Genomic DNA, 24,877 nt, shown 5'->3' with positions numbered 1-24,877 from the left:
AATATGCTTAATATAAAATAAGTCCTCCTCAAAAAAAAAAAAAAATCAGTGAAATGACTTCCATTCCTGGAAAGATGGGAATAGATGCACTTGTCCCTTCTCACCCTACTAAGTACATCTAGAAACCATAGACATCATCCATAAAACAAATATGAGAAGACTCCATAAGGCTAAAGAAAAAAAGTCGACTGGCTAGGGACCTCAGAAACCAAGGAACTACACAGCATGAGTTCCCAAAGACTGCTTCATACAGCCTTGACAGGTGCTAGAAAAGCCTACAACCCAGTATCACCAACAAGAGCACACAAAGGGAGCTCAAAGAAAAGTCTGCTCTCTCTAGCTAAGGGGCAGAAAGGCAGAAAGGGCAGAAAGGCAGAAAACTTTTAGGCGAAACATACTCCGGCCAGACACAACAAATTAAAAAACCAAACAAAACCTTTGGGTCTGACCCCAAACCCATCAGCAAAGACCCACTGAGTAGCCTAGACTCCCATTCTTGCCCAGTTAAACAGAGATGCCCTTTTCATACTTCAAAGGTGTGGTGTGAGAAAAAGCTGGGAGGGGAGTTGGAACTTTCATCCATACAAAGAAATAATAAAATAAAATAAATAGATCAGTATCCCTCATAAATATGCTATAAAAATCCTTAACAAAGTATTAACAAATACAAATATATAGGAAGAAGTATATGCCATAATTAAATGGGGTTTATTCAGAGGTTGCAAGGCTGGCTCAAGATGTGAAAATCAATCAATTGTAGGTGGGGGGAAGGGGGTGTCTGAGGACCCAGCAGGGCCTCCTGCTGCATGAGAAGACAATAAATTTTATTCTTTAAAAAAAAAAAAAGAAAATCAATCATAATCCATCATAGCAATAGGCTAAAGAAGTAAAATCCCATTACCATAGCAACTGATACAGAAAAAACATCTGACAAAATACCAGTTCATCGTAAAACCTCAAAACTGCTTCATGAGGTAGTCCTTGGACAAGCATAAATGACATCCTGTGGGAATCCTAACCCTATTAAATCAGAATCTTAAGTCATGTGCAAGTGTGAGAAGCGCTGCTTTATAACAATAGAAAACCTATCAGTGCACTTCTACTAACAGTGTCGTTGAAGACACTGTTCTGTCTCCATCCAAATTTTTCTCAAACAACAGGAACCAGGATATCTTTACTACAGGTGAAATAAATTACTTATCAACAATATAAATCAGTATCTCATCTCTATTACTGCTAGGTCTTTCAGGGAAATCAGAGACAATCTCACAGTTCAAAGTTCATAGCTGTATAAAACCACACAAGTCACATACATCTATACTCCAAGCTTGACGTGGAGTGAATAGTCACTTCTTTTTTTCCCCCTGATCTTAATTTTTATTTATTTATGCTTGTCCATCTTACTCTATGGATTATTAAATGCTTCCTAAAATCCACTAGAAAATAAAGCAACAAATATAGAGCAAAAACAAGTAAGAACTTACCAGGGACTTGGTCATTTCCGGCTCTTCTGGGAAAGAGGCAGAGATCTGAGAAATGAGATGGACAGAGGGACAGATGAGAGAAGGAAGTGTGCCAGAGTCCCACACATGGACACATATATCATTTAGCATCCATGCACCTGACCCAAAAACTTATTTCTAGAACTGTATCATAAAAAAAACCATCCCAGGGGCACCTGGGTGGCTCAGTCGGGTGGGTGACTGCCTTTGGCTCGGGTTGTGGTCCCGGGGTCCTGGGATCGAGTCCTGCGTCGGGCTCCCTGCTCCGCGGGGGGCCTGCTTCTCCCTCTCCCACTCCCCCTGCTTGTGTCTCCTCTCTCGCTGTGTCTCTCTCTGTCAAATAAATAAATCTTTAACAAAATAAAAAAAGGGCGCCTGGGTGGCTCAGTTGGTTGGGCGACTGCCTTCGGCTCAGGTCATGATCCCGGAGTCCCGGGATCGAGTCCCGCATTGGGCTCCCGGCTCGGCGGGGAGCCTGCTTCTCCCTCTGACCTTCTCCCCTCTCATGCTGTTTCTCTCTCTCTCTCAAATAAATAAATAAAAAAATCTTTAAAAAAAAAAAAACAAAATAAAAAAAAAAACCATCCTGTATTGCACAAAATTTAAATGCAGGAGTTTTACCACAGCATGGCTAATAACAAAACGAAAAGGCTAGAATACCTTGATAACCCAAGACTGCTTAAATAATTTACAGGCCATCCTGAGAACATAAAGTTATATAAAATTAAATTACAGTAGAAAAATATGTTAAACTAACATGTAAAAATAAAAACATGTACCAGTGTGATTCCATTTTCACTGAACAGTATGTGCGTAGATACACATGCGCACATACACGCATATACACATCTATGAGTGCATTCATGCATAAAAAGAAAATTATCTGGAAGGAAATATACTACCATGTTAACAGGTATATTATTTGGGTGATGGTAAAATTACAGGTAATTTTTATATTCTTCTTATTTGCTAGTAAAAAACAAAGTAACTGTTTTTAAAGAATATAATGAGTTTGCTCTGAGCTTCTGTGACTAGCCCATCTCAACCAGTGAGAAAATTCACAGGAAACACCAAAGAGAGAGCCTGAAGCTTTTTCACTTTTCTTCTTCGCTTAGAGTTCTTTTTTTTTTTAATTTTGTTGTTATGTTAGTCACCATACAACATTAGTTTTTGATGTGGTGATCCACAATCCACTGTTTTTGTATAACACCCAGTGCTCCATGCAGTACGTGCCCTCCTTAATACCCATCACCGGGCTACACAATGCCCCCTCCCCACTCCCCTCTAAAACCCTGTTCAAATAGCTCAGAGTCCATAGTCTGTCATGGTTCATCTCTCCCTCCGATGTCCCTCCCTTCATTTTTCCCTTCCTTCTCCTAATGTCCTCCATGGTATTCCTTATGTTCCACAAATAAGTGAAACCATATGATAACTGACTTTCTCTGCTTGACTTATTTCACTTAGTATAATCTCCAGTCCCATCCATGTTGATGTAAAAGTTGGGTATTCATCCTTTCTGACGACTGAGTAATATTCCATCGTGTATATGGACCACATCTTTAACCATTCATTTGCTTACAGGTCTTAAAAGGGAAACTTCAATGGAAACTCTGTCTTGTAAAGAAAGCACTTCTGCTGTCTTTCCTATATAGCTGTACCCTAGGGCAACCAAACACTTCATGCAGGAGTTTCTCTCTTCCTCTTTTTATAATATTCCAGCTAATAAATGAAGGAATGGTAGAAGTGAAAATGTCCATCTTGTACCCCTAATGAAATAGTGGATCTAGGAAACAATCAACAGCTATTCACATCACAAAAAGATAACCAGATATTGTGTGCCTGATGGAAGTACACACCACCACTTAGGAAGTAGTCTTGCCCCAGAATAGGAAAAAAGGAACTTGAATCTGCCAAGGCTCTAAATCCACCTACCAATCCAATCTACATGAAATGGTATTTTTAAATATATTATAATTTTTAAAAGTATAATAATAGCACTGTGGTTATTTTTATTTAAAATACTTATTTTTAGGTTTATATATTGAAATATTTATGGGTGAAATGACACAATGTATGAGATTTGCTTCAAAATAATCCAGCAGAAGAGAAAAAATATGGGAAAGGAAGGTGTAGATGACAAATGACTGGGCATGACTTGGTAACTAGAATAATCACACTGACACCCACTGACCAATGGGCATATGGGAGGTTTATTATATTACTTGCTCAGCTTTCCTACTTTTGAAATTTTTATAGTAAAAAGTTAACAAAGTCATGTTTTAGAAAATGAGATAAACTTGACTACAGAGTATCAGATGAGGGAGCTACTTACTATCGGGGAGCTTCTGTTAGATTGGTAATGGCTAGGTGGCTGTGAGAAAAAAAGTCCACATCAGGACCTGTATGCTGAAGTATTTGTGGAATGATATGGTATCTGAGATTTATCTTAAAATAGTATGGTCAAGGGAGTCCTGGGGGGCTCAGTTGGTTAAGTGTCTGCCTTCAATCTCAGGGTCCATGTCGGGATTCCTGCTCAGCAGGGAGTCTGCTTCTCTCTCTCTCTCCCCCCCCACCCCTCCCCACTGCTCATTCTCTCTCACTCTTAAATAAATAAATAAAATCTTTAAAAAATATATTCTGGTCAAAACAAAGTAAGTGGGAAGAAACAGGTGAAACAACACTGGCAAATAGTTGATAATTACTGAGACTGGGTGATATGGGCATTTGGGGTTCATTATATATTTTACCTACTGTACATTTAAAATTGTGTACATTTAAAATTTTCTATAACAAAACAAAAAATCTCAAGGCGCCCAGGTGGCTCAGCTGGTTAAGCACCCCACTCTTGATTTTCGCTGAGGTGATGATCTCAGGGTCATGTGATCAAGTCCAGTGTCAGGCTCCATGCTCAGCCTGCATGAGAATCTCTCTCCCTACCTCTTCTCTGCCCCTGCCATCCACGTGCACACGCTCTCTCTCAAAATATAAACAAATAAATACATAAATAAATAAATACTTCTGAAAAACAAAATCTCTCCCACTACAGCAGATTTGGAGCATATGACATCAGCCATACACGGCCCACACTGCAAAAGGATCATGTCTTGTTTTAGCAAAGCCCAGTTCTAAACGCAGTCCTGCTTGCGAGGCTCCCTCCCCCTTCACAGGAGCTCTCACGTTCCCAGAGAGGTACGAGCTGGGTCCTGTGGCCAAGTTCTCCGTGGCTGTCAGGTTCACACTGGGCCTCACCTCTGTGTATCTTAGGACTCCAATCTTCCTAGGAGCCCAAGGGTGGGTGGACATCCAAGACTGCCAGCAATATTGGGCTAAGGTGGGCTGGAGTATGAAAAAGTGATTCTGAAGGCTCACTAAGTGCTCTGACATCAAGGCTCTGTGAAAACACAAAGCGATCCTTCAGAGAGAGTGCCACATGGTGACAGCCACTCAGCTGTACTCCCAAGAGCCTCCTACAGTGTGGAACAGGAGACACAGGGGAACAATAAAAAGTACAGAGCCGAAGCAATGTATTTTTGAATCCCAGCTTTTATTTTCTAGCTGTGACAATTTGGAGAACTCACTTCAGTCTCAATTTCCCCATCTTCATACTTTTTAGATAAACAAACTCATAATACTTGAAAAGCACTCAGCCCAGGGCGCCTGGGTGGCTCAGTTGGTTAAGCGACTGCCTTCGGCTCAGGTCATGATCCTGGAGTCCCGGGATCGAGTCCCGCGTCGGGCTCCCTGCTCGGCGGGGAGTCTGCTTCTCCTTCTGACCCTCCCCCCTCTCATGTGCTCTCTCTCTCTCAAATAAATAAAATCTTTAAAAAAAAAAAAGCGCTCAGCCCATGTGTGGCATATAAACACTCGTTAAATATTACCTATTACTATTACTTCAATATCAATAATCCATGTAGAATGCAATTACGGTACCAGAGATCATCTGACTTCACAGCCTGCTCAAGTCATCACATAGTGTTCCTCACTTGCACTCCTCAATCTGCTCCACTGTCAGCTGCTGCACACTGACCTTCCCCTGGAGTCACCTTAGAATCACTGGTTCCCAAATCACTCATTCTACAGTCCCTGATCACAGAGCCTCCAACAGCTCTACCCCAATGGTCCTGGCTCTCTACCAATCAATCCCATGCCCTTCTATGTGTTTTTCCTCTATTCTCAATACTTCTGATCACCAAAATGTGTGTGTATGTGTTGGAAGCGGGGAGGGAAAGGGATCCCCACACTAAGCAATTCTGCAACACCAGCTGAGTGTCTTACAATTTAACTCAATTCTGACATCATCAACTTGGAGTTAGCATCAGATCACACAGGTTGAGGGCTCAGTCCCACAAGAGTGCCCCCACTCCAGCTTCAGATGCCAATCATTAAGTCCAGGTTGTTAATTGTACCTTATCAACTGGCTGTAAATCAGAGGTTCCCAGCAACCCCAGCTTGGGTTCCATTAATTTGCTAGAGCAGCTCACAGAACTCAGGATAACATTTGATTTACTGGATTAACAATTTATTACAAAAGAATATAACTCAGGGGCATCTGGGTGGCTCAGTTGGCTAAGTGACTGCCTTCGGCTCAGGTCATGATCCTGGAGTCCCAGGATTGAGTCCTGCATCGGGCTCCCTGCTCAGCAGGGAGTCTGCTTGTCCCTCTGATCCTATCCCCTCTCATGTGCTGTCTCTCTCTCTCATTCTCTCTCAAACAGATAAATAAAATCTTAAAAAAAAAAAAAAAGAATATACCTCAGGAACAACCAGATGGAAGAGATGCATAGGGCAAGGTATATGGGAAGGGGTACTCCACTCTCCCAGCATCTTTATGTGTTCAATCCAGGAGCTCTCCAAACTCCATCCTTTGGGAGTTTTATTACAGACAGATGATCAATTAAATAACTGGCCATTGGTCATTGATTCAACCTCCAGTCAGGGGGTGGGTTTCAAGTTCCAACCCTCTGGATGGCTCAGTCAGTTAAGCCTCTGACTTTTGATTTTGGCTCTGGTCATGATCCCAGGGTTGTGCGATGGAGCCCCACGCTCAGCAGGGAATCTGCTTCTTTCTCTCCCCCCCCTTCCTCCTCCCCTCTCCCTGCTCACGCTTTCTCTCTCTAAAACAAATAAATCTTTAAAAAAGAATATAGGGGCACCTGGGTGGCTCAGTCGTTAAGCGTCTGCCTCAGCTCAGGTCATGATCCCAGGGTCCTGGGATCGAGCCCCGCATCAGCCTCCCTGCTCCGCTGGAAGCCTGCTTCTCCCTCTCCCACTCCCCCTGCTTGTGTTTCCTCTCTCGCTGTGTCTCTGTCAAATAAATAAATAAAATCTTTAAAAATAAAATAAAATAAAATAAAAAAGAATATAAAAAATATACATTTCATACATAAAGATGTATTTAAAGGAAATTTTATACCCCTATAGGTATCCAGTATAAAACTGAGAAAATAAGGGAAAGAATAACAATTTACATCAAAAAGAGAAAAAAAGAGAAAGTATCTTAAAAAAAAGTGGGGGAGATAAAATTAATATAAAAAGAGTAGAGATGGGGTGCCTCGGTGGCTCAGTCAATTGAATGTGGAACTCCTGATTTCTGCCAGTGTCATGATCTCAGGGTCCTGGGACAGAGCCTCTCTATGAGGAGTCAGCTTGAGATTCTCTTCCTTTCCCTCTGCCCCTCCCACCCCTCATGTAGGCACATGCTCTCTCTCCAAAACAAATAAATAAATCTTTTAAAAAGGAAAAAAAAAAAGTAGAGATTATAAACACAACTAATACTTTAAAATGGTCCATAAAATAAAATTTGAGATGCCTGATAATAAAAAAGAGAAAGAAAATACATATTACAAATAGCAAGGTAGCGACTATCTGGATAAGTAAAAGATCAAAATAAGGTAAATGAAGATTTATATGCAACCTCATGGCATACTTTTTAAATCTCTAGCAAAATATAGCATGAATAAATCATAAATAGGAACAAACCAAAAGGCCTAAAAGAGAGAGGATATTTATTAATCTTTAACATCGCTCACCCCTCAGATCCCCTATTATTCAGTCTCCACAGTTATCCACCCGTACTGACCCCACAGACCCCGTCCCTCCACCGAGGATCCACCGTCAGAGACCCCACAGACGCCGTCCCTCCACCGAGAATCCACCGTCAGAGACCCCACAGACCCCGTCCCTCCACCGAGGATCCACCGTCAGACCCCACAGACCCCGTCCCTCCACCGAGGATCCACCGTCAGAGACCCCACAGACCCCGTCCCTCCACCGAGGATCCACCGTCAGACCCCACAGACCCCGTCCCTCCACCGAGGATCCACCGTCAGACCCCACAGACGCCGACCCTCCACCGCGGATCCACCGTCAGACCCCACAGACCCCGTCCCTCCACCGCGGATGCACCGTCAGAGACCCCACAGACGCCATCCCTCCACCGAGGATCCACCGTCAGAGACCCTACAGACCCCGTCCCTCCACCGAGGATCCACCGTCAGACCCCAAAGACCCCGTCCCTCCACCGAGGATCCACCGTCAGACCCCACAGACGCCGACCCTCCACCGAGGATCCACCGTCAGACCCCACAGACCCCGACCCTCCACCGAGGATCCACCGTCAGACCCCACAGACGCCGACCCTCCACCGCGGATCCACCGTCAGAGACCCCACAGACGCCGACCCTCCACCGCGGATCCACCGTCAGACCCCACAGACCCCGACCCTCCACCGAGGATCCACCGTCAGACCCCACAGACCCCGTCCCTCCACCGCGGATCCACCGTCAGAGACCCCACAGACGCCGACCCTCCACCGCGGATCCACCGTCATACCCCACAGACGCCGACCCTCCACCGAGGATCCACCGTCAGACCCCACAGACCCCGTCCCTCCACCGCGGATCCACCGTCAGAGACCCCACAGACGCCGACCCTCCACCGCGGATCCACCGTCAGAGACCCCACAGACGCCGACCCTCCACCGCGGATCCACCGTCAGAGACCCCACAGACGCCGACCCTCCACCGCGGATCCACCGTCAGAGACCCCACAGACCCCGTCCCTTCACCGCGGATCCACCGTCAGAGACCCCACAGACGCCGACCCTCCACCGCGGATCCACCGTCAGACCCCACAGACGCCGACCCTCCACCGCGGATCCACCGTCAGACCCCACAGACGCCGACCCTCCACCGCGGATCCACCGTCAGAGACCCCACAGACTCCCATTATTTCATCCACTGCCCGCCCCCATCACTGACCCGATGCTACTCACAGACATCAGAGACTTTCCACGGGTCAACTCCCGATGTTCCCGTCGCTGCACTCACCTGCCCCTCACCCAAGCTCTCTGAAGACAGGGGCCATTTACTTCAGGTGGTGACTAAATTTGGCCGACTTATTTTCTCACTCCCTCCGGGTTCCTGCGGGATTCCTTTCGCCGCCGCCTGGGTGTGCGCATGCTCAGTAGCGGCCGCTCGGCGGAAGGTCTCCCAGACTCAACATGGCTCTCTGCTAAAATCGGCCCCCTCCAAATGGCTGACTCGGCGCCGACATGGCGGCGCCCATTAGTCCCTGAGACCTGCGGGCGGCCATTTTGAAGTGACGTGAAGACTGTGTAGCTCAGAGTTGTCGCGGGGAAAGGTGGCTAGCGAGGTACTACTTTAGGAGTAGGCCAAACAACCAGAGCCCTTCAGCCCAAGGCCCCCAACGCCTTTCTGCGTGCTCCTGTGTACTCCACACCACCATTGAGCCGATCAGCAATCACAGAACACTTCACCCCAAAGCAGCAAGATACACATTCTATTCAAGCACCCATGGAGCATATACCAAGATATATCATAACCTGTGTCATAAAACATATCCAATTTAAGAACCGAAATCACACAGGCTATGTTCTCTGGACGCAGTAGAATCAAAGCAGAAATCGGAACAGGGGCGCCTGGGTGGCTCAGTCGGTTAAGCAGCTGCCTTCGGTTCAGGTCATGATCCCAGGGTCCTGGGATGGAGCCCCATGTTGGGGGGGGGGTCCTTCCTCAGCGGGGAGCCTGCTTCTCCCTCTCCCTCTGCTTGTCACTCCACCTGCTTGTGCTCTCCCTGTCTCTATCTCTGTCAAGTAAATAAATTTTTTTAAGATTTTATTTATTTATTTGAAAGAGAGAGAATGAGAGAGAGCACGAGAGGGAAGAAGGTCAGAGGGAGAAGCAGACTCCCCGCTGAGCAGGGAGCCCGATGCGGGACTCGATCCCAGGACCCTGAGATCATGACCTGAGCTGAAGGCAGTCGCTTAACCAACTGAGCCACCCTGGGGCCCCATAAATAAAATCTTAAAAAAAAAAACACACACATTGAAATGAATGAAAATGAAAACACAACATATAAAAGTTTGTAGGTTGTAGCTAAGGCAGTGGTGAGAGGAAATTCTGTACCATAGAAAAATTTTAAAGGTTTACATTACAAAAGAAGAAAATTCTCAAATCTGATTATCTACACTCCCACCTCAATAAACTAAAAAAGAAGGAAGTTGAAAACAATAGAGAAAACAATAAGCTGAAATGAATATCCGAAAGATATCTGGCCCCCTGTGTTCATTGTAGCATTATTCACAACAGCCAAAATGTAAACAACCTAAGTGTTCATCAATGCATGAATGGATAATGAGGTACATACATACAGTGGAACACTTAGCCTCAAAAAGAAGGAAATTCTGCCATTTGCAACAACATGGATGGACCTTGAGGGTATTTTTTTTTTTTTAAAGGTTTTTTTATTTATTTGACAGAGAGCGACACAGTGAGAGAGGGAACACAAGCAGGGGGAGCAGGAGAGGGAGAAGCAGGCTTCCCGCGGAGCAGGGAGCCTGATGTGGGGCTTGATCCCAGGACCCTGGGACCATGATCTGAGCCGAAGGCAGACGCTTAACGACTGAGCCACCCAGGCGCCCCTGGACCTTGAGGGTATTATGCTAAGTCAAATAAGTCAGAAAAAGACAAATATTGTATGTTCTCACGGAATCTAAAAAATGAAAAAAAAAATACTGAATTCATAGATACAGAGAATAGATCGGTGGTTAGGGGAGTGGTGAGTGAAGGTCTTCAAAAGGTGCAAACTTCCACTTAAAAAATAAGTAAGTCCTGGGGATGTAATGCACAGCATGATGACTATAATAATACAGTACTGCATATTTGAAAGTTGCTAAGAGAGTAGAATGTAAAAGTCCTCACTGTAAAAAAAAAAAAAATTGTAACTGTGTGGTGATAGATGTTAACTAGACTTATAAATATATACATACAGCAAATAATGTTGTACACCTGAAACTAATGTAATGTTTTATGTCCATTATATCTCAATAAAAATTATAATTATGTGAGATAATTGATGTGTTAACTAACCTTATTTTTGTAATAGTTTTATAATGTATATGTGCACCAAATCATCATATTGTGTATCTTAAACTTACACAATGTTATATGTCAACTAGATCTCAATAAAGCTGGGAGATGAATTCAAACTCAGTTACTAAAAAAAGACACAAATAGATTAAAAGTAATGGAGAAAGCCATAGCATACTAAGTAACACTAACCAAAAGAAAGTTAAAGTAGCTATATTTGAGACAAGGCTGACTTCAAAAGAAGGAAAATTATCAGTGATAAAAAGGGCATTACATAATGACATATAATATATAATAATAAAGGGGTGAATTATTCAAGATGGCATAACAATCTTCAATGTGTATGAGCCTAAGAACAAAGCACTAAAATATGTCAGTCAAAAACTGCAAGGAGAATTAGTCAAATCCACTATTATAATTGGAGACTTCAATACTCCTCTATCAGCAACTGACAGACCCAGCAGGCTGAATATCAGTAGTGATATATTTGAACTGAACAGCACCATCAATCCATCGGATCTAGTTGACATTTATAAAAATAATTCACCCAACATGATACACATTACTCTCAAGCCCACATGAAACATTCACCAAGATACACCACATTCTGGGCCATTAAACACATCTTAACAAATTCCAAGGAATATAAACCATACAAAGCATGTTCTCAGAAAACAATGAAATTAAACTAAAAATCAGTAATATAAAAGGAGCTGGAAAATTCCAAAATATTTGAAGACTGAGAACACAGCTCTAAGTCACACATGCATCAGAAAATAAGTCTCAAGAGAATTTTTCAAAAATATTTTAAATTAAATGATGAAAATATCACTTATAAAAAATTTTGAAATTCAGCAAAAGTAGTGCTTAAAGGGAATATATGGTATTGAAGGCATTGATTAGAAGGGAAAAATAGTTAAAATTAATAATCTAAACTTCCATCTTAGGAAATTAAAGAGGAGCCAGATAAAACTAATGGAAGCAGAAAAAAATAATGTTAAAGTAGAAATAAATGAAACTAAAAACAGGATATTAATAGAGAAAATCAGTAAAACCAAAAGCTATCTCTTTGAAAATATCAATAGAATTGATAAGCTCCTTGCCAGGGTAATTAAGAAAAAAATGAGGACAAAATTATTATTATTATTTTTAAAGATTTTATTTATTTATTTGACAGAGAGAGACACAGTGAGAGAGGGAACACAAGCAGGGGGAATGGGAGAGGGAGAAGCAGTCTTCCCGCAGAGCAGGGAGCCCGATGTGGGGCTCGATCCCACGACCCTGGGATCATGACCTGAGCCAAAGGCAGACGCTTAACGACTGAGCCACCCAGGCGCCCCAAGAGGACAAAATTATTAATAGCAGAGAGAACATCACTACTTATCCTATGTGTATTAAAAGGACAAGAAAGGAAATTTTTAAAAGAATTTAATTTTTTTAGGGCACCTGTGTGGCTCAGTAGTTTGACCATCTGCCTTCAGCTCAGGTCATGATACTAGGGTCCTAGGATCCAGCCCTGCATGGCCTCTCTGCTCAGCCTGCCGTTCCCCCTGCTTGTGTGTGCACTTGCGTGCGTGCGAGCTCTCTCCCCCTCTGTGTCAAATAAATGAATAAAATCTTTTTAAAAAAGAATTTAATTTTTTTAGAAGTTTAAAACTTCACAGCAAAATTGAGAAGGTACAGATATTGCCTGTATACTCCGAGCTTCCATCCATGCATAGCCTCTCCCTACTATGAATATCTTCCACTAGAGTTGAACATTTGTTACAACTGACAAACCTACACTGACGTATCATATGCCCCCAAATCCATAGTTTACATTATGGTTCACTCCTTGTGTTATACAGTTCAGGAGTTTGGACAAATATATACGATATATACCATATCATTATGGTACCCTCTGTGAAAATCCTGTTATGTGACTATTCATCCCTTCCCCTACCTCAACCCTTGGAAACCATTTACCTTTTTCCTAGTTTTGCCTTTTCCAGAATGTCATACAGTTGGAATCCTATAGTATGTAGACTTTGGCTTCTTTCACTTAGTAACATGCACTTAAGTTTCCTCCAAATATTTCATGGCTTGAAAGCTCATTTCTTTTCAGCACTAAATAATACTCCATTGCCTAGATGTACCAGTTTATTTATCCATTCACCTACCAAAGGACCTCTTGAGTGCTAACAAGTTTTGACAATTACGAATAAAGCTGCCATAAATATCCATGTGCAGGTTTTTGTGTGGGCCTAAGTTCTCACCTCCTTTGGGTAAATACTAAAGAGTGCAAATGCTGGGTCATATATTGAGTATATTTAGTTTTGTGAGAAACTGTCACACTGTATTCCGAAGTGGCTATCCCATTTTGCATTCCCATCAGCAATAAATGAGAGTTCCTTTGCTCCACATCCTTGTCAGCATTTGGTTTTTGTCAGTATTCTGGATTTTAGTCATTCTAATACATGTGTAGTAGTATCTCATTATGGTTTTAATTTGCATTTCCCTGCTGACATATGATGTGAAGCATCTTTTCATGTGTTTATTTGCCATCTGTATTCTTCTTTGGGGAGGTGTCTGTTAAGGTCTTTAGCCCATTTTTTAAGATCAGGTTGTTTTCTTATTGTTGAGTTTTAAAAATTGTCTTTTGTAGAATGATCCTTTAACAGATGTGTCTTGTATATATTTTCTCCCAGTGTGTGGCTTGTCTTTTCATTCTCTTAACATTGTCTTTTGAAAGCCTAAGTTTTAATTTTAATAAAATCCATCTTACCAATTATTTCTTTAATGGATAGGCCTTTGGTATTATAAAGTCATTGTCATACCCTATGTTATCTTTTGAGAGTTTTATGGTTTTCCATTTTACATTTAGTTCTTTATTTTGATTTACTTTTGTGAAAAGTCTTTTGTCTAAGCTTGTGTGTGTGTGTGTGTGTGTGTGTGTGTGTGTGTGTGTGCGCGCCTGGTTGTTCCAGCACCATTTGTTGAAAAGACTATCTTTGCCCCATGGCTCCTTTGTGAAAGATCAGCTGACTATATTGATGTGGATCTATTTGTGGGGTTGCAGAGATCTACTCATCTTGCAGTGCCCAAGTCATGCTTTTGTCCATAGTCCCCTTAATAAACCATTTCTTTGTCAAACTGGACTTGTCAACTTTTTTTTTTTTAGTCTTAAGGCTTGTTTTAAGTGGAGTGTGGAAGTCTTCAACTATTATTGTAGGACTGTATTTCTCCCTTCAATTCTGCCAACATTTGCTTCATAGTTAGGCTTCAATGTTATTACAAATTGGTCTGACACTCACAGCCAGGCCATTTTGTCCTCCTGTTAAGACATAACAATCTCACAAAATACAAATTTCACACAAGATTACTCTGAAACCTAAATCTTTAAAAAAAAATTAGGGGTGCCTGGGTGGCTCAGTCAAAGTAAGTGTCTGCCTTCAGCTCAGGTCATGATCCCCAGGTCCTGGGATCGAGCCCTACATTGGGCTCCCCTCTCAGCAGGGAGCCTGTTTCTCCCTCTCCTCCCCTCTCCTGCTCTCTCTAGCTATCTCTGTCCTATCTCTATCTAAGTAAATAAATAATCTTTTCAAAAAAATTTAAAAATGTGGCACCTGGGTGGTTCAGTCAGTTAAGCATCAGACTCTTGGTTTTGGCTCAGGTCATAATCTCAGGGTTGTGAGACTGAGACCCGTGTTGGGCTCTGCTCTCACTGGGGAGTCTGCTTGAGATTCTCTCTCTCCCTCTCCCCCTGCCCCTCCCTCCACTTGCACTCTCTAATAAATCTTTAAAAAAGAGAGAGATTACTCTGAGACCATGATAAATTGCAACAAACACAAGGACACTTCATAATGCTAAGCACAGACAAAAACAGAATGCAGTGCCATCCACAAAACAATCATCACATTGCCTTACTTTCTGACAGCATCCAACCTAGAGCAAACTCCCCACAACCTGAGATTCTACCCCAAATCATCCAAAGCTCAAATCCTATAACAGCTTCTTTCTAACTCCTCTTTATTTAGACTTCTCATAATTCCCCATGATGTTGTTCTTCCTTACTGGAATAATAATAATTGTTTAACCACAGGTGTGTTCCTGGTGGTCTTTAACTGCAATTCTGAGAGTCCCTGGTGAAGAGGTCCCTGGGTACTGGATCAAGCCCCACCTCAGGGTCTTGTACATGATAGGGAAGTCATACTTTGTATGCATGAACCTGAAAGGAAATACAGATCAAATATGGTATGATCAAGAGAACAAAGCCTATGAATTTTATACTTAGTAACCTCAGATTGAATACACACCTACCATTTGCAAAGGCTCAGTGTCCATCAAAGGAGTGGCTGATCTAAGATTTGGGGGAGTCAAGGAAAGAGATTTGGGACAAAAGGGGCCAGTGGAGCTCCTAGGCGGTCAAAAGCCATCACCTGCCTCTTGGAAGTTCAGAGGTCAGACAAAGGCTGACTTCCCACAGTGGCCAAGCTCTTTCTTTGCCTTTAGACCCTACTTACCCAGTTTTCCTTTTTGCCTCAATTTCCTGGAAGCTGTACTTTTCATATAAAGCGCTATTTCTGGTACACACATATCTCAGCTATTATTTTTATTTCCTTATTGTTAAAGAAAAAAATTAAAAAATCATTCTGACAGTAGTTAAACAGTAAAGCATACTTTATTCAGGACTATAATGGTAGGTGTAGAGACTACTGCAAGGTTTTGCTGGAGGGGAGAGATATTGGAGTCAACTCTGAATACGAGGGTAAGGGGGGTGGTTGATTGACAAGGAGCAGAGTGAGAGCCAGTGGATAAAAAATTACTGAGTAGGGCGCCTGGGTGGCTCAGTCGGTTAAGCGACTGCCTCCGGCTCAGGTCATGATCCTGGAGTCCCGGGATCGAGTCCCGCATCGGGCTCCCTGCTCGGCAGGGAGTCTGCTCCTCCCTCTGACCCTCTGCCCTCTCATGCTCTCTATCTCTCTCATTCTCTCTCTAAAATAAATAAATAAATAAATCTTTAAAAAAAAAATTACTGAGTAAACAAGGCTAGGGGGAATTCTCCCCGCAGGCTCACCAGGATGCTTGCTGAAAGCAGGCCAGGAGGATAAAAAACGGAGGGTGAGGATGAGTAATTTGATCCGACAGTAAAGTGATCAGGCACCAAGGATTTTTCCTACGCTGACTCAGCAGGATTCTCGATCAAAACTGGGCTAAGTAGTCCAGGACAGAGCCCGATGTCGGGCCTGCTGGACTGGAGATGGAGGCTCAGAGGAGCCTGACTCCGCTTCGGTCGAGGAGTCTCTGGGACCATCTTGACGGCCCTGGAAATCCATGGAGATAAACACAGCACAGGGGACCTTACCAGGTGGCTTAAACGCCGGGCTTGTGAGCCGCTCTGAGAACCGGCTGTCCTCACGTGGGAAATGACTCACGCACAGAGGGCGGTGAACACGAGCCCACTGGACTGGCCACGAGCCCCTGCCCCGCAGCGCCCGACTCTTCCAGGCCAGGGATTCCCCCCCTGTCTCCACGATCTCCACACCAGACTGTCTCCTGCCCACCGGCCGGCCGAATCGGCCCGCGAAGACCCCGGGCCCCCACGACGCGCCCCCACGACGCGCCCCGCGCTCGCAGGCCCCGCCTCGCGGCCTCCGTAGTTCCGCTGGCGAGCGCAGCCCCGCCTCGCGGCCTCCGTAGTTCCGGCAGCGGGGCCTGTTCCGCCGGCGGAAGTCGCTCTAGGATGGCGTTTTTGCGGTTGTCCGTGTCTCCGCGATCCCAGAAGCCTGCGACCAGAGAGTTGGAGTGGTTGGTCAGTGATGGCTGGGTTCGTGGGTCGCTGTCCCAGCTAGTGATGCGACACCCGCGAGGTCAGCGTTCGCGCCCGTGGGCTCAGTGAGGTTGGCTGTGATCCTGAGGTTCAGGGGTCCGACGTGGGGACCGTCACGCGAGGCTGTGTGGTCGCTGGCGGCGTGACCGTCGGCCCAGGGACGCGGGCTCCGTGGGCTGGTGACGTTGGTCCGTGGCTGAGTAATTGGGGTCTGAAGTTCAGTGAGGAGGATCTGGTGAGGTCAGTGGCGGACTAATGGGGGGTGGTCGCTCTCAGGGCCCAGTTGGTAGAGATCTCGTGGTACCCTGATCACAGGTGGAGATTTTAATAGTTGGTAGTATCGTACCACTCTTGTGCTTGGTGCTAAGTTACGTCTCCCTTTAAGTAGTGTGCAGTCTCATAATCACTATGAATTTTTAGAAAGTTACTTTTAATTTACACTCAATAAAATAATCTCTTTTTGGTGTAGAATTTAAGCATTTTGTGTAACCATTCAAGATGTCTCCTGAATTTTTAGCTCTTGGCTCCACCATTTAGTACCCTGGTGACCCTGGGCAAGTTTCTTCAGAGCTCTCTGCGTCTCCACTGAGAGAATTAAGTGAGTTAATACACGAGTATGGCGCAGACTAATTGCTCAGCAGATGTTAGCTATTAAGTTATATATTCTCGGGCGCCTGCGTGGCTCAGTCGGTTGAGCGACTGCCTTCGGCTCAGGTCATGATCCCGGAGTCCCGAGATCGAGTCCCGCATCGGGCTCCTTGCTCAGCAGGGAGTCTGCTTCTCCCTCTGACCCTCTTCCCTTCGTGCTATCTCTCATTCTCTCTCTCTCTCAAATAAATAAAGTCTTTTTTAAAAAGTTATATTTTCTTTTCGTAATTTTATTTTCTTCACACGGGATGATTGTAATGTCATCCACGTTTTTACTGAATTGAGGTGTCAACTTTTATATGAATTAATTTCTGATAATTTGATCGCATTAATTCTGTGGATGGCTGAATGAACTGTGCGCTGTGTCTGAGTTGGAGGCTCTGTGGTAGCTTCGCTTAGGCCACTAAACAGAAATCTGTCTTCCTTGCATTCCTCTACTCAGACTCCTTTATTCAGGAATTACTGCACACCTGTGTGTACTAACATCCAGTGATCCAGGTGAAGATATCATGTTATGGTGTGGGTGACAGGCAGTATGTATAAATACAAACAGATGAGGAAGGTGATTTTCCGTAGTAAGTGCAGTGAGGAAGATGGCGACAGGGTTGAGTGGGACTGTGGGAAGCCACTGGAGGGTTTTAAAGCAGGGGAGTGAACAAATCTGTTTCACTTTTAAAAACCACTCTGGATGTCAGAGGTGGGGTTAGGGAGAGTGTCCTGGGGATTTTATTATGGCTTATGTGCAAAATAATCAGTGTTAAAGAATAATAGGATATTGTTGGGGGAAAATGCAGTTAGGGCTACCATTAGAGCAACCCATTAGAGTGGCCAAATATTTTATTTTATTTTTAAAGATTTTATTTATTTGACAGAGAGAGACACAGCGAGAGAAGGAACACAAACAGGGGGAGTGGGAGAGGGAGAAGCAGGCTTCCCGCGGAGCAGGGAGCCCAATGCAGGGCTCAGCCCCAGGACCCTGGGATCATGACCTGAGCTGAAGGCAGATGCCTAACGCCTGAGCCATCCAGGCGCCCCAAAGTCTTTAATTTTCAAGCCTGATTTATTTATATTTTCTTGTGTAGCTTGTGTGTGTGTGTTTTTTAAAGATTTTATCTATATTTGAGAGAGAGCAAGCAGGGGAGGGGAAGAGACAGAGGGAGACAGAGAATCTCAAGCAGACTCCTTGCTGAGCAGGGAGCCCAACGTGACCCTGAGATCATGACCTGAGCCGAAATCAAGAGCTGAACGCTTAACCGACTGATCCACCCAGGCACCCCAGCTTGTGCTTTCTGAGACCTATTTGAGAAATATTTGCCTCGACCACTGTGTATTAGTCTCCTATTGCCACTGTAATAAATTGTCACAAACTAAGCAGCCTAGGACGACACGAGCTTACTACTTGGCAGCTGATGTCTGATGTGCTTGGACGATTCCTTAGCTGAGTCTCAGAAGGGCCCAGACTGAGGTGTCCACTAGCTTGGCTCTTAGGAGGCAGAGTCCCCAGGAAGAACCATTTCTAAGGCTGGCCAGAGTACTGGCCAGTTGCGGCTCCTTCCTGCTGTAAGACTGTGGCCCGTTTCCTTGGGGGCTGCCATCTGGGGCGAACGAAGCCCCTAGAGGCCTTGCCCATCTCGCACTGGGCCCCCACCTCAGACAGCCAACAAACGCACAGCAAATCCTTGCTTGGAATCTCTTATCCCCTTCTGCCAATTTCTCTGGCCTCCAGCGAAATTCTCTGCTTTTAAAGGCTCCTGTGATTAGCTTGCCCCCCCCTCACCTCTGAAATCAGGATAATCTCTTTAATCGTAAAGCCTATAACCTTAATTACATCTGCAAAGTTTCCTTAGCATCTACTATATTCGCAGGTTCCAGGGATTAAGGTGTAGGTATCTTTGGGGAGGTATTCTACTTACCCCACAGTCACCAGGATTTTCTCCTGTTTCCTTACAGAAAATGGGTCAATTTTAGCTGTTACATTTAGTTCTCTGTTAACATATATTTACTGTGGTAAAATCCATGTATCTGTTATATTTTAACTTAATTTTGCATATGGAGAGATAGATTGAAGTTCTGCGTAAATGTCTATTACCATCTACTTGTTCCAATACCATTTTGGGGAAAAGATTATCCTTTTCCCATTGACGTCTTCGGCATCATTTAAAAAAAAAAAAATCAATTGAAAATATATATGTAGGTCTGTTTCTGGATGCTCTCCTCTGTTCTAATGATCTGTTTATTACCTTTACGCCAATTCCATAGCCTTAATTATTATAGTTTTAGAAGTCTTGTAATCAGATTAAGTCCTCCAACTTTTTAGTTCTCTCTGAAAGTTTATTTGGCTTTTAAATCCTTTGCGTTTCCATATTATTTTTATTTTTTTTTAAGATTTTATTTCTTTACGAGAGAGAGAGAGCACAGAGGGAGAGGGAGAAGCAGACTTCCCGCTGAGTAGGGAGCTCCACGTGGAGCTCAATCCCAGGACCCTGAGATCATGACCTGAGCTGAAAGCAGACGCTCAACCGACTGAGCCACCCAAGCACCCCATCCATATAATTTTTAAATTAGCCTGTTAACGTCTATGAAAAAAATCCTGCTGGGATTAAAAAAAACTTATTTTAAATTCCAGTAGTTAACATACAGTGTAATATTAGTTTCAGGTGTACAATATTCTGATTCATCACTTCCATACATCACTTGGTGCTGCTCATCACGAAGGTGCACTCCTTCATCCCCATTACTGGCACGAGCCAAGCTATTCATGCTGTTTGACAAAGTCCAACTATGAGGGACAATCCTGAAAATCAGGAGACTCCAAAGCTGGCTCCTGCTACTTCCTTTCATTTTATTTGCGGCAATCTTTATAATCATGGGATTTTTTCTGGGGTTTCATGATAAAATGATTTATAAATTTAGTTATGCCTATGCAAGCAGTCATAATGAAACTGATTCCAGAAAGGCTGACGATGGGCCAAGAAGTAAAAATACCCAATGCCCTCCGATCTGTAAGGGAGCTGTTGGATCCAGGCCCAGTAAAAATTCCTATTGATGAGATTCCTCAGGCACCTCAGAAGCACCAGGGTTCTAAGAGAAGGGCATCTCATTGTCGTTCCCACAGTACAGGGACCTCCCTATGTTGCATGCAAATAGGAGGCCACCTCTGGTACGCCCCTCGAGGCAAGCCCTGGAACAGGATTAACTTCCTTACCCCTACTCCTCCCATTCCTTATACTGGAGTTGATGATGAGGACATGAACAAATGGTGTAAGATTGATGGGAAAAGGGTGCGGGCATCATCTGACAGCCTCTGGGAAAGGATTAAGAGGAGTGATCCTCCTGTGGTGTCTATGGAACAAGGACAGGAGACGAAAACAGAGAGAAATGGAATAAGTACTTTGATAAGATAGGGTGCACACATTGTAAGCTATAAATAAAGTCCCTCCGCGGCTCTCGGAAGGAGATGCTTACAACCTGATCCTCTGTCCGTGTCTCCTCACTCGCCAACGCCGTCCTTTCCTTCAAGAAACCCTTTCCTACTGGAGCTGGACTCCAGCACATTACCTACTTCCCCCACCCCCCACTGCCCTCCCCTCTGGGGACAGTGTGTTTTCTGTAGTTAAGAGTCTGTTTCTTGGTTTGTCTTTTTTTTTTTCCCCATTTGCTTGTTTTTTCTTAAATTCCACATATGAGTGAAATCATGTAATATTTGAATTTGTCTATTTCACTTAGCATAATATTCTTCTGGGATTTTGATTGAGATTACCTTGAATCTATACATCAGTTGGGGAGAATTGTCAATATTGAGTCTGTGGACCCATGACCTTGTTATGAACTTAATTGTTCTTCAAACCTCATGTTGCAGCTCTAACCCTCTGGTCTGTGATAGTTTCTCAGACATTCCTTGTTTGTGATGACCTTGACAGTCTGGAGTCAGGCCCTGTGTGGAATGTCTCTCAATGTGGGTTTGTCTGATTTTCCTCATGGTTAGACTGGGGACCGTAGAGCCATTCTCATCATACCGAAAGCGTATACTACGGTGGCCGATGCCAACTTCTGTCACGTGCGAAGTAGGTCACCAAGCGCCGCCCACTCCTAAGGAGTGGGGACTTAGGTGCACCACCTCAATGGGGAGTATCTACAGAGTTGTTACTTTTCTCTCAGTCATTGATACCAGTATGGACTCATGGAAATTTATTTTATACTTTGGATTTTAATCCAATACGAAATTATTTTTCTGCTCAAATTGTTCCAGCTTTGGGCAGTGGGAGCTCTCTCAGGCTGGCTTCTGTCCCTTTGACATTAAATATACCTCAAAATTGTGGTAACAGATACCTAACATTTACCACCTTAACCACTTTTACAGAACCGTTTAGTAGCATTAACTATATTCACAGTTCTGAAAAGACCTCTAGAACTTCTTAGTCTTGCAAAACAGAAACTGGTCCATTGAACAAGTCCCCCTTCCCCACCCTGCTGCAGCTGAGGTTGCTGGATTCCTCTGGGGACCTCATAGACGTGGGATCCTGGAACACTTCTCTCTCTGTGCTTGTTTCACTCGGTGCAGTGTCCCCAAGTTGCATCCTTCTCTTTGGAGACTGAATGCTGGTCAACTGTGCATATATATACTAGATAAATAATAACACTGCAGTGAGGCTCGGTGTGCTGAATCTCTTTGAGATCTGGGCTTCAGTTCTCTGGGGTATAGATCCAGGTTGCCAGATCACTTTTCATTTTTTGAGGAACCTCCATACCATTTTCCACAGCGACCAGATTTTACATTCTCACCAACAGTGCCCAGGCGTTCCAATTTCTCTGATCCTGACCAACACCTGTTTTTTTTTTCCCTTCAACTTTGTGGAGTTGAAATGCATTAATTGTAGCAGCCAGAGACGCACCATTCCGTTCCCCTCCAGGAGACCCTGACGCAGGAGCATAGTTGGTGGACAGCCTCCTGCCAGGGCCCTTCCTTCGACCGACCGACCGAGGCATCTGTGCTGCAGCTGCCCTGTCCCCCGGCGGCACCCAGCCACAGACTGACGAAGGCAGGCGGGCGAAGCCAGCTCATGTGTGCCCACCTCTGGACTTTTTCCACGAGGAAGCCCAGCCTGACCAGGACATTCCCAGGCTGCCCTGCAGGCTGGCTTTTTTCTAATCAACCCTCCCTCCTTCCTCTTCTCTGTCCAGAGGGGCCTGCCCCCTCCCTTTACCCCTCATCTGTGTTTCCCCCAATAAACTCCTGCAGCTGATTTTGTCTTGGCATCTGCCTCTTTGACACAGAGGATTTTGGGAAGAAGTGAAATTAGATGTTTAGCCCCCTGTCTTAAGAAAGAAGTCACCATAGGGGCACCTGGGTGGCTCAGTCGTTAAGCGTCTGCCTTCGGCTCAGGTCATGATCGCAGGGTCCTGGGATCGAGCCCCGCATTGGGCTCCCCACTCAGTGGGAAGCCTGCTTCTCCCTCTCCCAATGCCCTGCTTGTGTTCCCTCTCTCGCTGTGTCTCTCTGTCAAATAAAATCTTTAAAAAAAAAAAAAGTCACTATGAAGTTTTTGTGTTCTTTAAAGATTACACATTTCAAGTTTCATTCGACTATGGGAAAATAAGTTACTTCTAACACATTTATTATCTGAGAGAAAATTTATTTATTGTTCTAATTTACTGAAACTTAAAATATTCCATCAAATTACCCAGGAAAATCCAGGTAGCAGAAATATTTAACACATTTCTTCAGAACATCTCAGACAAGTTTTAAAAGGCCACAGAATGATATATAAATCTGCCACTGAAATCACTTCCACGTTGTGCAAGCTCAGAAGTGAGCAGAGGTGTAGCCTGCCCTCCCTGTGGCTGCGCGAGAGTTCAGGGTTATGTGTAACTATTACTGTGAGGTGCCAAGTCACCTGAGGAATCATCCCCATTTCAACTGTGGACCCAAAGCAGCAAATCATACATGCCCCAGAAGGGAACATCTTCCGTGTGTGTGGGGGGGGGGGGGGGGGACAGGCACATGCCAGGGGAAGGCCGACTCTGCCACACGGGGGACGAATGTTAGAAGTCTGCTGTCGTCGGTAATACAGAAACATACACAGTCTTCATGTTCAAAGTCTTCATGGGGATTTCTTCCGTTATTTCTAGAATGGGAAGATAAAAAAAAAAATGTACTACCTATTCTGTATGAATATTTAAAAACTGTTCACTGCTTGTGTATAGGATCTGGCCTTACCCTAAGGGGTCTGGTCTTTGTCCCATCTCCTAGGGGATCTTCTAGACCCTTGGGACTTCCTGAAGGATGGGAGTGTTTTGTTTATGGTGGGCCCTGAATACCCCTCAGAGTTTCTGCTAATGAGGTGACTCACATGATTTAGGGCAGAAGCTTTCAGTCACGTAGTATCACCCGACACAGTGCAGCCGGGTGGGCAATGAACCAGTTGTGCCCATGTAATGAAGCTGCACTGCAAACTCTGGACCCCCCAGGCTCGGGGAGCTTCCCAGGTTGGTAATACACTGTGCATATTACTGTCACACAGCAGGGCCAGAAGGAGGGAACACTGCCCACGACTCCTTGGGAGAGGGCAACTGGAAGTCCCATGTCTGGACCCCTCCCAGATTTGGTCCTCTGTACCTTTTCCTATAACCTAAGTTCAATCGTTTCCAGTGAGTCCTATAAATCCTGCTAGCAAATTATCAAACCCGAGGGTGATTTTGGGAAACCCACTGAACTTAACAGTTGGCAGAAGTGACAGTGGTCTTGTGTGGCCTCTTCTCTGAGTTTGTCAAAGGCGCCTAACTCCCTACAGTTTGGGTGAAGTCTTGGGCAGACCTTCTGGAGGAATGCCCTTCAACCTAACTAGCCCTGTGTGCTGGCCCAGACGTCTGCATACCGCGCCCCAAACAGGTGTTTCCTAGGCCCACAGAGAACCATCGTGGTCTCTCTTAACTCCCTACGGCAGGAGGAATCACCGTGTTTGGGTCTGGGGAAGTATAAGGGCATGATAAGCCTGTAACATCTTACGAGGCCAGAACAGAGAGTTACCAAAACTGAAGGCTTGTGTCAGACAATATGGGAGCTGATACAGCCAATGACAAATACGCTGAACATCTAAAAGTATAAAACGAATATAACTGATTAAAACACACTGAATAGAGGGCACCTGGGTGGTTCAGTGGGTTAAGCGTCTGCCTTCAGCTTGGGTCATGATATCAGGGTCCTGGGATCGAGCCCGCAGTCGGGCTCCCTGCTCAGTGCAGTCTGCTTTTCCCTCTCCCTCTCTCTCAAAAAAATAAAGTCTTCAAAACACACTGAATAGATAAACACCCAAAGAGAGAAAAGAAAACCTTAAAATGCTCTTTGCCCACTGGGGAGGCATTTTGCTTCAAGCAGACCTGAATTCAAAGGGAGGGACCAACATTCTCTACAAACAGCTCTCGTCCCAGCAGGAACACGACATCGCTCCTGAGGCTGCCTCTGTTGTAGATAACTACAGAGCCTGGAGATGATACTGCGCATCTCGTGGAACAAGTAGGAAGCCATTATG

At 44.5% G+C, this 24,877-nt stretch overlaps 3 protein-coding genes across 16 annotated transcripts in view; 1 reads left to right on the top strand and 2 right to left on the bottom strand.

The window, feature by feature from the left end:
- Positions 1-16,513, bottom strand: part of ZNF484 (zinc finger protein 484) — a 44,173-nt gene extending 27,660 nt beyond the window's left edge. For 2 of the 11 annotated variants that reach the window (XM_027615261.2, XM_027615271.1), the window contains exons 1-2: positions 8,776-8,997; positions 1,485-1,529 (exon numbers count right to left, since the gene is read on the bottom strand). In XM_027615261.2, the coding sequence (XP_027471062.1) occupies positions 1,485-1,529; positions 8,776-8,781 (51 nt within the window). In that variant the 5' untranslated portion in view covers positions 8,782-8,997. Of the gene's footprint in view, positions 1-1,484; positions 1,530-4,751; positions 4,872-8,775; positions 8,998-16,235 lie in introns of those variants that run through there. The other 9 variants (XM_027615259.1, XM_027615260.1, XM_027615264.2 and 6 more) reach the window with 8 other exon arrangements.
- LOC118356186 lies at positions 8,960-22,776 on the top strand. Its single transcript, XM_035723487.1, has 3 exons — positions 8,960-8,987; positions 16,264-16,682; positions 22,226-22,776. The coding sequence occupies exons 1-3, from the start codon at positions 8,960-8,962 to the stop codon at positions 22,589-22,591; spliced, it is 813 nt and encodes a 270-aa protein (XP_035579380.1). The 3' UTR covers positions 22,592-22,776.
- Positions 22,777-22,972: 196 nt separating this feature from the next.
- IARS1 (isoleucyl-tRNA synthetase 1) overlaps positions 22,973-24,877 on the bottom strand; it is a 59,728-nt gene continuing 57,823 nt past the window's right edge. For all 4 annotated transcript variants that reach the window (XM_027616141.2, XM_027616140.2, XM_027616142.2 and 1 more), the window contains one exon: positions 22,973-23,473. In XM_027616141.2, the coding sequence (XP_027471942.2) occupies positions 23,391-23,473 (83 nt within the window). In that variant the 3' untranslated portion in view covers positions 22,973-23,390. The remainder of the gene's footprint in view (positions 23,474-24,877) is intronic.

The sequence above is a fragment of the Zalophus californianus genome, chromosome 13 (genome assembly GCF_009762305.2).
Source record: "Zalophus californianus isolate mZalCal1 chromosome 13, mZalCal1.pri.v2, whole genome shotgun sequence".
In the NCBI taxonomy this organism is placed as follows: domain Eukaryota; kingdom Metazoa; phylum Chordata; class Mammalia; order Carnivora; family Otariidae; genus Zalophus; species Zalophus californianus.
The sequence above is the reverse complement of the archived record's forward strand: the minus strand, read 5'-3'. Positions and strand labels throughout refer to the sequence as shown.